At 36.2% G+C, this 14,078-nt stretch overlaps 1 protein-coding gene across 2 annotated transcripts; it reads left to right on the top strand.

Moving 5' to 3' along the window:
* The first annotated feature begins 2,213 nt into the window (after positions 1-2,213).
* LOC138314701 (sodium-dependent glucose transporter 1A-like) lies at positions 2,214-11,854 on the top strand. 2 transcript variants are annotated; one of them, XM_069255179.1, is made up of 5 exons: positions 2,214-2,440; positions 3,860-3,932; positions 4,225-4,483; positions 6,037-6,322; positions 10,325-11,854. In XM_069255179.1, the coding sequence occupies exons 3-5, from the start codon at positions 4,256-4,258 to the stop codon at positions 11,332-11,334; spliced, it is 1,524 nt and encodes a 507-aa protein (XP_069111280.1). In that variant the 5' UTR covers positions 2,214-2,440; positions 3,860-3,932; positions 4,225-4,255; the 3' UTR covers positions 11,335-11,854. The 2 variants fall into 2 exon arrangements, with proteins under 2 accessions (XP_069111280.1, XP_069111281.1); XM_069255180.1 differs by lacking the exon at positions 3,860-3,932.
* The last annotated feature ends 2,224 nt before the right edge of the window (positions 11,855-14,078 follow it).

The raw sequence follows: 14,078 nt of genomic DNA, 5'->3' as shown, positions 1-14,078 counted from the left end.
TTAACACACTACTGTCAGAGCGATTTAAGCAGTTCTAGACAAAAGTTGCATTACTCTACGAGCAAGGGACAGGGTTCGGCATACAAGAAGTTCGACCACAATGTGTAATGGCGGACACGAGCGAGTTTGAACATCTACACATATGTCACAACCATGGACTTTTCAGGCATATCACAGTAAAACCAACTGATCTAATTTCCATTAGAACTGGGTTTTTTTCGATATATGTACAAATTTTCATGTTCTCTAAGACTGAATTGTCCCTTTAAAACACGATACTATGCTATATAAGCAAACATAAATTTAATTTGTTTTTGTTTGATTAATTAACGTCCTATTAACAGGCAGGGTCATGTAAGGGCGGCCTCCCATGTATGCGGTGGACTAAACATGAATCACCAGGTACGGATTCATACTTAAACATTAGACAATATATGATTGTATGTCAACCCGCAATGGGCTGTAAAGAAACGCCCCAAATATTCCTCAGATAATCCCCTGGTATCCAGTTATATGTCACGTGTTTTAATATAACTCGGAATGCATTGCATTGACTATAAATTGTGTCGTCGTGACCAGACGTCAAGACAAAATGTTGGACATCGCTAGATGACACATTTGACGTTAAGATTATTCGATGTGTAGGTTGTTTTAGTTATGTGATCAAAAGTATCTAAAGTTTGTGTTCATTTGGCATGATATTTCATGTTTGCTCATCAAGGTTCGCAAAAACAAAATCTACTTTCATATCAAATGAACACTCATTTAAGATGCTCTCTGTAATATAATCTATGTTCAAATGAAGTTATTGCATGACATTTTCCAAATATTACATAATAATATTTATTTGTCCGTATATAAAACGTTTCTTAGGGTTTTAGACCCTGATTAAACAAGTGATTATTTTGTATACCTATACATTATATACACTTCTTTGGTATACTTGATTATACCTAAGTTGATAAGAAGTGTCTATTTATAACAGGGAATATTATATTATTAATGGTTGATGGTCTATTCTTTTCAAACCATATGTAATGGTTTAATTTGCAGGACACAAAGCGAAGAATTCAATAGGATTTCGCTTGGTTTTTTTTAATTGAATCGTTTTCATAATATGACAAAACAAAAAAATGGTACATTTCATTAAAATAAAATCAAAATGCTATTGTATTGTTGATCCTTCGAGCATTGCAGGAAGGGATTAGAATTGTACCTGCTGCCCCTAGTGAATGATCGTAAAAGGCGACTAAATTTAAGATCTTATCTTTTCTCTTTTTCCTAACCGACTTTATCTTTCCTAATGCCTCCCTTGGCCAAATAAGCGTAGTAGACGTACTGTCACTTTTATGATTGGAGTCCAACTGATGTTCAAATATTAAAAACGCGTTTATATGACATGACCATTGCTCAATTTGACAGTTTGACCAGATTTATTATTGATAATAAGAATTGCATAAAAGATGTTATCACAGTTCCCAATACATTGTACGCTTTGATATGAAATATATCTGTCTATATGTCAATGACACAATTGCCTCAGAAAGGTATAGACACTTTCAGTTGTGGAGAATTCTGTTTGGTTTTGTTTGGTTTATCATATTAACGTGCTATTAACAGCCAGAGTCATGTAAGGACGGTCTCCCGTATATGTTATGTCTTGCGTGTGAAGTGCAAAGGCGTGTTTTGGAGACTGTGGTATATTCTTGTTATGACTTCTTGTATAGTGGAACTGTTGCCCTTTTTATAGTGCTATATCATGAAGCATGCAGCCGCCGAGGACACCAAGCAACACACACCATCCGGTCACATTATACTGAGAGCGGGTGAACCAGTCGTCCCACTCCCTTAATGCTAAGTGCTAAGCAGGAGCAGAAACTACCACTTACACCTACCAAGGCGTGTCTCGGCCAAGGAACAGAACCCAAAGCCGTCCTCACAGGGGCGAGCATTTGACAAAAAGAATTGTACAACACCTATTGAAAAAACAATATGCTTTTGTGGTTGTTGACAGCGTTTTTATAGGAAACAACGACAAACTGTGTTGTTTTGGTGTATAAGGGCCACCATATTAACTTTTAGCTTTAAGCATTTTTAACTCCCTACCTGCAGTAATTTCCTAAGACTGAGGGGTCAAAATAAAGAGTTGTTTCATGATATCTTACTCATGATGTAATCCCTTGACCTATTACGTGGCCTTATGACAATGGCAGAAAGTCGAGTTAAGTCCTACTCAATCGACTGTGGACATGATATGAAAATCACCTGGCCGTTTCATCTAATATACGAAGTTTGGAAGTTTATATATTTGTGTGGGTAATGACGTCAGATTTTAAGTCAGTGTGCTCGTTCAAGGCCTTTAGACAGAGGAATTTCGGGACGTCGTGGTACGGTGTACACTTAGTTTAACCTCAGCAGATCCAAAGTATCGTATCTACTGGTAAGTTTTGATGATTGTAACAATGGTGCACATATTATATATGGATATACATGTATAATTGTTACATAATATGGCAAATCGTCTGCAGTGATCGATATTTTGTGCATTTATAACACTAACAGCATTATTTTATACATATAAATAAGACATATATGATTATGACCCAGCTATATAAATACTATTGCATATCATAGCTCTGATATTTACCATTTTTCTTCCTTTTATTTAATATATTAATCATTAGCTTATGTAGAATGAGAATGTACTATGATTTTCTAACATAATATATTAGAACTCGCGCGCAAACATAAAGTATCAGTGCTTTATCAATAGTTCCTGTGTGTTGGAAATTATATTGGAGCCTAGTTTAGAATAACGTGTTGCTACAGCAAAACAAACGAAGTATTGTCAAATTTGATCAGATCAGTCGTAGTAACCCTTGACATTACTGAGTTACGTACTAACGTCTATTGACCCAGTCCTAGATCATGTAAGGTCAAACACACGTGGCTTATCAGTGGAAACTGGTCCAACATTCATGTTTGGTAATACATAGGTAATATATGTGTGTCAGTCAGTGCATATCATTAGAGACAAATCAGCAGATTCTGCTAAATATATATTCGTGACTAGGACTTAATTTTATTGGTTTGCATATTACTTTACTTGATAATATCGATGTTTGCATTTAGAAATCAGGTTGGGCAATACAAATTCGCGTATATCTCTTCCTATTCAAATCAATTAATTCTGTTAGGGAATGTTGTATTTATTTACATTGATCATTTATGTTTCAATTTCATTTATTCAATAGTTTCCAACAAGTAACCGTCTGACTGCATAACTAGTGCAGTATTAGAAGTGTTGAAATAATCTATGATAATGCTACTTTATAAGAATAACAATATTTGATAAATTATGATTGTGTTGTTACAGTGTATGCTTAGTGTTCCAATGACAACAATAAATCTCCTGTAGGTAGAATTATACCTGCTGCTTCTGTTGCATATCATTGTAAAAGGCGACTTAATTTAGTATCTTATTTAACTGACTTTTTTTTCTAACGTTTCCGTTGACATCGCCTTATTTTTGGCCTAGAGTTGAAAGCTTGGGCCTGTGAAGAAGTCTATACATGTGGTAGTTTCTTTTTTTCTGATTAGCCCTTAGCATAAAAGTAGTGGGAAAGTTGTCAGTATAATGTGACCGGGTGGGGTGTGCTTCTTCGATGTCTTCAGCGAGGTAGAACAATAAAAAGGACTATTAAAACATTGCAACACATTACACATAGTGGATGTCATCCTTAACTAACCCTGGCTGTAAATAAACAAAATCTTTCAATAATATTAACATCTTAAAAATTAATTCTCATATCAATAATCAGATCTATCATAATAAACACCATCCTCTTCGATATTCCAGTGGTTTGCTGGGTGCCCACTGGAGTGCCCACTGGAGTGTCGTGGATATCACATAATAGAAACAGCTATAAATTGTAAGTAAACAATGTCATTTTTACATAAACCAATACGAACCAATCAGAAGAATGATAGATGAAGCTTAAACATAGTCTCTCATCAAAGGTTTACCCAGTACGGGTATGTTTCGACAACTCTAATCAAATATCTACCCAGTACTGGGTAGCTTCTGACAATCACCTAGCTAACGTCTTTGGCAGTCCTTACTGTGTTTAAAACCATATTTTATTCCAATTAGAAGTTAGACTGTAGAAGTGAAATCAAACGCCAGGTTTAAATCGAATTGAAGGTTCCTTTTTCTTTTCACAGCTCATGGAAAAGAATTTATCCTCTATATAACATGACAAACACGGATGTAAGTGATGTTCAAAATGAATTATGTCCCCTACACAAAACACCTGATGATAATTTGCCGGAAGAGAAAGAGGTGAGGGCACCGGAAGAAATACGAATCATTGATGAGGCTTTGGACAGCACTAAACCATTCTTGGAGGAGCTTCGGTACAGCAAAGATACCAGATTTAAAGTCCTACTCAGTATATGTGTGTCTATGGCATTCAACATACTGGTTTGTATTTCATATTGTCCTAAATAAACCTAAAATATTGTAATTATTACTCATTTTCTTACACAAAAATGAATTATATGAATTACAGAGGAATACTTTTAATACCTGCGCTTATTAATTACTGTATTTTATCTTATATATGTATTACAAAAAATAATATGAGACAATATCAATTTTCCTATAACAAAATTACTTGAAAAATGTAATTTGTTCATGGCTTGTGTAGGATCAGACGCAGCAATGCATTACAAGTATATATGTAGCCTTAAACAGTTTACCTTAACCATATTTTGGACGTAAATGTATTTGTTCAGTGCTGTTACCCGTAATGTCACGTTAGACAAGTTCCACGTATTTGAAACATCCCTTCATCATTTATGGTTAGGGGCATAGACTTTATGTAGCTTCGTATAATACAAACAGGTGCTGACTCTGTATTAAATTATTGTAACAAGACTTAAAGGACCAAATGAAGTGAACTACTAATTTAGATCACCTTCGCTCCTCTGGAATATGCCAGTTACATGTATGTATATATGTAAATGAGACCTGGATATAGATTGCATATCACAAAACAATTCGCTATGTCTATTTAAGTCATAAAACATAAATCCATTTAGATGTCTGTATGATAGAATATTAAAGACGATGAAAAATCAATGGCCTTCACATTGCTCAGAATTATACTATATACAGTATTTGGTACCATTATATACAGTAGTACGTATATTATTCTACCTCAGTTACTTAATCATTGGACTGGTGTTAGTTTTAAGTTGTGAAATGGACCATACCACAAATGCTATTCTAAAAGCAGTTCACTGTTTATATGTTCATGTCTGATAACAATTTCTTAAGAACCTTTCAAGATATTTCACACCTTGCATCGTATCATATGATCATGAATTCCATTTTGTAAGGTGAAGATGTAGGACTGCAGTGAAAATATTCAAATAATTTTCGTTAACTAGTTCAGAACATATCAAGTTGTGCTTTAAGTAAACATCGCATTACGGCAATAACATCACGCGACGATCATAGAGATGAGCTTTAGGGATATTCATAGGAGCATTGCAATGTTTGATTACTGAACTAGAATGGCTTAATGTGACGTTAAATGGGTCAAGGTAGATATTGTCCCAAAGGGGACAAATCCGCGTGTTACTATTTTTGTCATAGTCTGTCATAGAACAGTGTAATGCTTCTTTAACGGCCCTTAGTTTTAATGGACTGCAAAAGTATACCTCGAGTACAACAATATGAATCGGGATCACATAGCCTTATATTTACGTTTCCACTGCACAGTACCTGTATGTTGTTTCTAAGGCCAATGTATGATAATTTCCATTACCTATCATGGTGCGCTAGCGCACCATTGACTTTAATAGAACACCCAGTGTATGTAACCACAACTGCATGTCAAAAATATGAAAACCAATGCTTAAGAAAAATCACTGTACACAAACGATGCTCTCAATGAAAGTCAATCGATTGCACACATGCGTAATATGTTATTTGTTTCAAAATATTTTCATATTCCTTTTCTTCACTAGGGTTGGACCAAAGGACAGCTTGGCCCTGCATTTGTCGATCTTTTACTTATATCTGGATGTGACGTTGAGAAAGGGTCATTTTTCATGACGTCATACTTTACCGGACGTGTGATTGGGCCGATATTGGCGGGAATTTTATCTATGAGAATAAACCGCTACATGTTACTGGTATTTTCGTTACTGGCAAACACCACAACAGTCGTATCTATCCCATGGTGTTTTAATTTTCACCTGATGATGGCAGCTCACCTACTTCACGGGATGTCAGGCGGGATTCTACTGGTCGGTAAGGATCAGTTGTTTGGCAAATAACATTATCTTATTTATTTTGATGAAATGCGATATTAAACCCTAACACATGGTTGTGGTTTAATTGATTATTGATTAATTTCTATTTTATATTATCCATAGCGTCAATGGTCCTGTCTGTAGGGCGTTAGAATTGTACCTACTGTCCCTTTGCATAATTGTAAAAGGCGACTAAATTAAAGTTCTTATCTTTCCTTTTCTCGATGACTTTATAATTCATAATGTCTCCCTTGACACCGCCTCACTTTTGGCCTGAGCGGTTGCCCTTGTGAGGAAAGCTCTGGGTTCTGCCCTCTGGTCGAAACACCCCCTAGCCTATAAAAGCTGATCGTAAGTCGGACACCCTTTGTGTTCAGAACAGCAGTACGTCGAGATATGAAGACCACTATTAATCTAATGGGTACCGTCCGAGAGAGCACACTTTCTGCATCATATTTCCATTTCGATACTCTCGTTTTTTACCTTACAATACAATACAGAGCAAATAAAGTACCTAACCTGCAATTCGATCGAGAGTCGGACGCATTTGACTATGAGTCGGACAGTCCAGATCGCTTTGATATTACGTCGGACAATCGGATTAAGTTAACATTTTATACAATTCTGAATCAAAAATATTAGTCATTTATCATTAAATAAGAAATTTGTTGTTCATATTACTTTCGGTAATTGACATATCGCCAGTTGTCAAGCAAACTGCACATGACTAAAAATGCATTTTGTATTGTGTATGCTACAACATTACATTTGCTCCGACATTGAATAGATACACGTGCGTTTGCGGGCACGTGATGTGGCTATATACTTCACTTTAAAATGTTTCCACCTTACATACAGTGTATCTCTGGGAAATCAATAAATATAGCTTGTATAACAAATGAGCCTGACGAAATAGTTGTAGATATTTCATGGACTGAAAAACGAAAGAAACTGCGGTCAATTTTAATAAGGGAATGTATATTGATTTTGTTTCATACAATGCTTGAAATTGGGTTGTTATATGTTTTAACATAATGTGTTCCTTGAAAGTATATTCAGTTATTACTAAGATTCCAGGGAAAAATTATCAATGTTAGTAAAAGTTTAGAACATGACGTACCAAACCACGAAAAGGATCTGCAGTTCAAACGCGACTATGTATCGATGTTACGTGGTCAGACGTGGCGAGCACACTGGCCTTATCATTAAACAACTACATGTATTTGCCTAATCTGAGTTTGTGTTTTATCGTGGTTGCATAAGTTGAATAAGGAGAAATACCTGTCGCTCTAAACCCATTCTGAAATACACTGTACATTTTTTGATGCTAGGAGACTTTGTCCTTTGCAAAGCACAAACATTTTCAGGAATTGACGATTGCCAATAGCAACTCCGGTGTTCCTAATAAACACATGCAGAACCTGCTCCAATTACTTTAAAAAGAATTGAAAACTGTCCAACCAAAAGTGCTGTGTCCAAATTCCAGGATGGCTGGATGGACAACATCCTTTTCCCGCGCTAATCATGAGTCATGGCCATCCCAAATTAAAGTTCACTGTGTCTACATTGTAGCTTGTGTTGCCGATATTTTAGATAAATGATTCAGAGAATGAGTTTTGATATATATACCATTGATATGTCAGAGAAAATTGTCTATTTGATGGACAAGTAAAAATATTCGTGTATTGCGTACTCGATATCACTTCTTTGCTTTACAAAGTACATTATGTAACTGTACAATCAACAGGATGGCACCAATAAAATATGAGAAATCTTGTTGTATATATATATTTAAAATTTATTCATTGGGCTACACACGTTTTTTTACTAAAATGTGCGCTGCCATACATCCTGATTAAAAATTAAAGAAGAATACCAATGGTGACCTGAAAGGAAACTTAAAAGACTGATTAGAAAATCAAAAATAGATAAGAAATATTTATAAAAAAATAAGGGATGAAAGTTTCAAACTTATATGATGAAAAAAGGGTAATTACAGCACCTCTTTATGTCTATATATCACATATATTCACTGGTATAATGTTAAAATTCACTGTCCGACTTATGATCGTTTTGGACATTTTTGGTGTCCGACTCAAGATCAAATCACGTTTGCGACTTTGAACCAAATTATCAGATAAAATGCTGTGTCTATCGGCAAATTGAAGATAATTCTGCATTTGTTTTACACAAATCTTACAGCTAAACTTCAGCTTTAAGTTGCATGCCGTAATAATCAAAAGAAATGACTTCTCATATCAGTTTGAAATCACAAAACTTTACCCGCTCTGACAGTGAAATGTACCGCTTTTGCTACTATTCGCGATCAGACTTGGCAAAATATGTAAACGAGAAAGTTATCAACGGGAGACAACTCTAGAAAGTCAATACTTCATTTAGCATGTAGACAGCGTTTTTTTGTAACGTGGTAACCGGAATAAGGGCGGTAAGACGTGTTAAAAATGTCCGACTCTAGATCGTGTCCGACTTAAGATCACTCTACCCTAGCTGCCTCTGTTCAGCGCTTATCATAAAGATAGTGTGGTGACTGGTTTGCCAGTTGCAAGTAGTCCGCTAAACCTGCCTATATTATTAGGCTTTTTTATTTTTTTGAATTTTTTTTTTTTGCCTAATATATAGTCAGCTCGCGGTACCTCTTAAAAATGTGAAATCGTAGGCCAGATTTGGCCTACGCTACGTCAGCGGCATATTTCTAATATATCGTCCATGCAATGCCGGGAAAACGTACACATACCTTTGTATTGGGATCTTATGTACTCCTTTGCCCCCATGTTATATCCCATTTATGAAATTAAACAACTGTGTACAATGAAATACTTCCGAGACCCTTCTATTTCACACATTTGTAATGGCCGCCGTATACACATTTAGTAGAGCAAACGGCAGCCAATCAACTTCGCTTCCGGTTTTATTTAAAAAAAAACACGTGTAGTTGAAAGATAAACAAAATGCTAGCCAGTTAGAGTTTTTAAAGTAAAATCATGGTCGACATACACGACATGTTGTCAAATATTCAAATTGAACACGACTATTGCTGGTACCGCATAACTTTCGCGATATTCACGTTGCATATACATGTAGCATATACACGGTAGAATTTTGTTTATCTTTCAACTACACGTGGATATTTAAAATAAAACCGGAAGCGAAGTTGATTATATATTAGGCAAAAAAAAATTTAAAAAAGCCTAATAATATAGGCAGGTTTAGCGGACTAAGTTGCAAGTACAACGTAGCCGGGTGGGATGTGCTTGTTTGGTGATTTGGCGGCATACTTCAGTGGAATGTATATATAAAAAATGGGCAATAGTTATTCAAGAAGACATACATTGAATATACAGCAGCCTCCAAAACCACCAGCCACTCGTAACACCGTATATATATATGGGAGGCCGTCCTAAATGACCATGGCTGTAAACGCATTGCTACCTTTGAGATCGAAATATTATTTGTTTGTGTAAAGCCAGGCACTTTATGGGGGATTTTAAAAGTAAACTTGCATCAAATGTTGTTATTTTCCCAAAGGTTTAAGTTTCCAAATTAATAGTTGAATGTTGTGGTTAAAATAATTCAAAGGCCAAATTTAGATAAGCCCAAATAAAACCATTCTGTTTTGCTACAGACACTTTCTGCCTACAAAAGTATCTCGATTTACGGTGTTTGCTTACTCATCCGTCTGGGTTCTCATCGAATCTCTTTGTACCATATATCTTTTTTCACATACGAAAATTGAAAGAAAATACAGTATATAAGGGAACAACAGACTCGTTTTGTCATCTTTTCTTGCTATAAGGCAATGTTTGTTACCTCATGATATGCATGTACATCGTATAACTAAAATAGTTTATGTTTCTCTCCTAAACATAAAACGAAATGGTAAATACCTTCGAAAAAGTGTAAATGACATTAAACGCATTTATTCAATTCGTATTGAAAACCTTGTTGTTTGAGAGATAATCATTTTAGTTTTTTTATGTAGTTGTCACAAAGGAGGCAGTCTCGATTTGGGGACCAACAACAAGAGGGCGTTCCTATCTACAGATAATAAATGCAGTTTTCTCCGTATCTGCCTTTCTCGCTCCGATGGCAACCGCGCCATTTTTAGTTCAACAGCGTGAGGAAAGGAATCAGCTTGAAAATGTACACGTCAATTTAACTACTGCGTACAACGACTTTGATCCTACAACGTCATACATCAGCGAAAGCAATTTAACTGGAAACTTAGTGAATGTTACATTTTCGCAACCAAAATCGAGACTGTACATTGCGTATACGATTTCCGGTGGACTTGCTATAATAGCTGCTTTACCCTTTATGGTGATATTCAAAACATCTACTGTTGACACGATACATTCCGTGAATGAACGTAAAATGAACTTTATTGGAAACCTTCCGAAATTCGTAAAATACCTTCAATTTTTCAACATAGGTGTATACTCCGGCGTTGTGACAGCGGTGGACTTTATTTTCAGTGGCTACCTAACTGTGTTTTGTGTCCAGTACCTTCATTGGTCAAAGACTTCAGGTTCCCTACTGACGTCAACCTACTTCTTCGCGAAGTTCATTGCTAGGTGCTTTGGTGTTTTCCTTGTTCGGTTTATGCAGTCACAGACTATCCTATTGACGTTCGTGCTATTGTTTTCACTCGGTTTTGTTGGAATACTGATGAGTGCTTATCTAAATTTAGAACTAGGTTTATGGATATCTACGTTTTTGATTGGTTTCACGGCTGGTGTTGTGTGGCCAACCTTCATCTCTTGGACAAATGAATACTTCGTTACAATGAACGCTAGAGTATCGGCTTATATCATGTCTACAGCGTTTCTAACCCTCCTGGTTACTCCGGTCTTGTGTGGGTATCTGATGGAGGAGGTCTCCATGGTCTGGTTTCTATGGTTATGCATGTGTAAATCTTTAGTAAGTGTTGTTAATGTTTTATTCATATTTTTCTACACGCGTGCAGTTAAAAAGGACAAGGACAAGATTTGAAGAGGAACATTATACTTAAGCGCGAAGGTCTTTGTTTGAAAATTAGCTTGGTTCTTGACTCTAATTGAATGCCAAACCCTAGTGTCAAATAAGAAACTTCATCAAACACATCCCAATAACGGTGCCAGCGTATCAAATTGGAAAATAATATTTTCGTTGAACAATGTCCCTTCACTAAATTAAAGTCCTAGTTTCATAAATAGTCTTGGCTTCCGATTGCCCTTAGCAAAGCATTCCAAAATTCAAGGAAGCATCCTTATCTACGAAACACCTCTATCTCTTTGATTGCTTAATCAATGCAATGGCATCAGTCTACAAAAATACGGAAATGTTTTTAATTTATTTTAGCTGTTATCTCCACTAATTTAGGGAGGTAAAAATTGTGTGTCTTTTGTAGAAACATGTTCATTGTCCTAAATGATTTGTAATAATACTGTTTGATCACGTAAGTTTAACGTGCTGGTAATATTGGATAGTACACATTAACATGTCTTTTGAAAATACACAGTATGATGAAATATGCACATTGTTTATTTTCGCTTATTATTTGCACTTTGTTTCTATTTCTGCTCAAAACTTTTCTGGTTTTGACCAAATCATGGATCATAGGGAAGCTTCCAATGTTCATGATTATAGTCCTTTGCTATCATGTTCATTAATTTTTTCACGCTTTAATTTAGAAATATAAATAGATGCATATATAAGGTAACACATTTTCTCAGCAGTATTTCTATACAGTCCATACATATCCAATATAAAAACTAGCTATACGGGCAATCATAGAATATTTCGAGACAATGAGATATATGTCAGTAAACCTGCTTTCATAAAACGTAGTACGTGAACAAAGTATTGATGTATAAATGACAGTATCAGTATAATTTTCTGGTTCTCGATGTATTAGACCAATAGGAAAATATAATTCATTCAGAACCACAAAGCTCACCTCTGGCAGTCGTTACTAACAAGAATACTACCAAGACATCTATAATGAAATCTTTATTGTTACAAAAATGCGTACGCCTTTGGCTTAACCTGGTACATCCTACATTTTCGCCTTTAAAATTCCCCACACCCAACACAACACAAACTTCTAGTCTGACATTAATGCTGAACTCAATGTCAGTTGTTATGAATGACAGCATTTCAACACCCGCATCAAGACCTTCTTCTTTGTCGTTATTGACGCCGTCATTTTTTGACAATTATGTCAATGGAATTCTGTAGGGAGTAAGGGCGTAAGAAGAATAGATTAATGATTTGTATAACAAGTGAATGGTACCAGTGCTTTCACTCAAATCTACCACTGGCAGACATTGTTGCTGACTAACTAAAAGTAAACTCCTTTAGTTTGTCTGAAACAATTTCTAACAATGGCGGTAAGATGTAACAAGAGATCCCAGAGGGATCTTGGCGCTCACCTAAGAATGATCTTTGTCTGACAAAGGAAAGAGGGATCTTTTCTCTGCTTTTCAAGCTTTTACTACATATTACTACACATGAAATTTGAGAAAGATCCATTGACTACTTTCTGAGATATATAACAGTAACAAACTTCAATTATCAAAATCCAAGATGGCTACCTGTCGGCCATCTTGTTCACCGATCGGTCCTAAAATGCAATATGCACAACTAAAGCCCTAAGGGAACCTGTACATGAAATTTGAGAAGAATTCTTTTGGTACTTTTTGAGAAATAGCGGTAACAAACTTTAAACTATCAAAATCCAAGATGGCGGCCTGTCGGCCATCTTGTTAACTGATTGGTCCCAAAATGCAATATGCACAACTAGGCCCCTAGGGGAACTTACATGTAAAATTTGAGAAAGATCTCTTCAGTACATTCTGAGAAATAGCGGAAAAAAACTTCAATTGTCAAAATCCAAGATGGCGTCCTGTTGGCAATCTTGTTCACCGATCAGTACCAAAATGCAATTTGCATAACCAGGGACCTAGGGGAACCTGCACATGAAATTTGAGACAGATCCCTTCAGTACTTTCTAAGAAATAGTGGTAACAAGCTTCAACTATCAAAATCCAAGATGGCGTCCTATCGGCCATCTTGTTCACCGATCTGTCCGAAAATGCAATATGCACAACTAGATCGCTAGGGGAACCTACACATGCAATTTGAGACAGATCCCTTCAGTACTTTCTGAGAAATAGCTGTAACAAACTTCAATTGTCAAAATCCAAGATGGCGGCCTGTCGGCCATCTTGTTCATCGATGGGTCCCAAAATGCAATATGCACAACTAGGGCCCTAAGGGAACCTGTATATGAAATTTGAGAAGAATTCTTTTGGTACTTTTTGAGAAATAGCGGTAACAAACTTTAAACCATCAAAATCCAAGATGGCGGCCTGTCGGCCATCTTGTTAACTGATTGGTCCCACAATGCAATATGCACAACTAGGCCCCTAGGGGAACTTACATGTAAAATTTGAGAAAGATCTCTTCAGTACATTCTGAGAAATAGCGGAAAAAAACTTCAACTATCAAAATGCAAGATGGCTGCCTGGCGGCCATTTTGTTGACCGATTGGTCCCAAAATACAATATGCACAACTAGGGCCCTAGGGGAACCTACTTATGAAATTTGAGAAACATTACTTCAGCACTTTCTGAGAAATAGCGGTAACAAGAATTGTTAACGGACGGAAGGACGGAAGGACGGACGGAAGGACGGACGGACGGAACCCATTTGTATATCCCCCGCCAACTTCGTTGGGCGCGGGATAATTACAA

This window comes from Argopecten irradians, chromosome 2 (assembly GCF_041381155.1).
Source record: "Argopecten irradians isolate NY chromosome 2, Ai_NY, whole genome shotgun sequence".
NCBI classification, from domain to species: Eukaryota; Metazoa; Mollusca; class Bivalvia; order Pectinida; family Pectinidae; genus Argopecten; species Argopecten irradians.
This window is presented reverse-complemented; position numbering and strand designations above follow the sequence as displayed.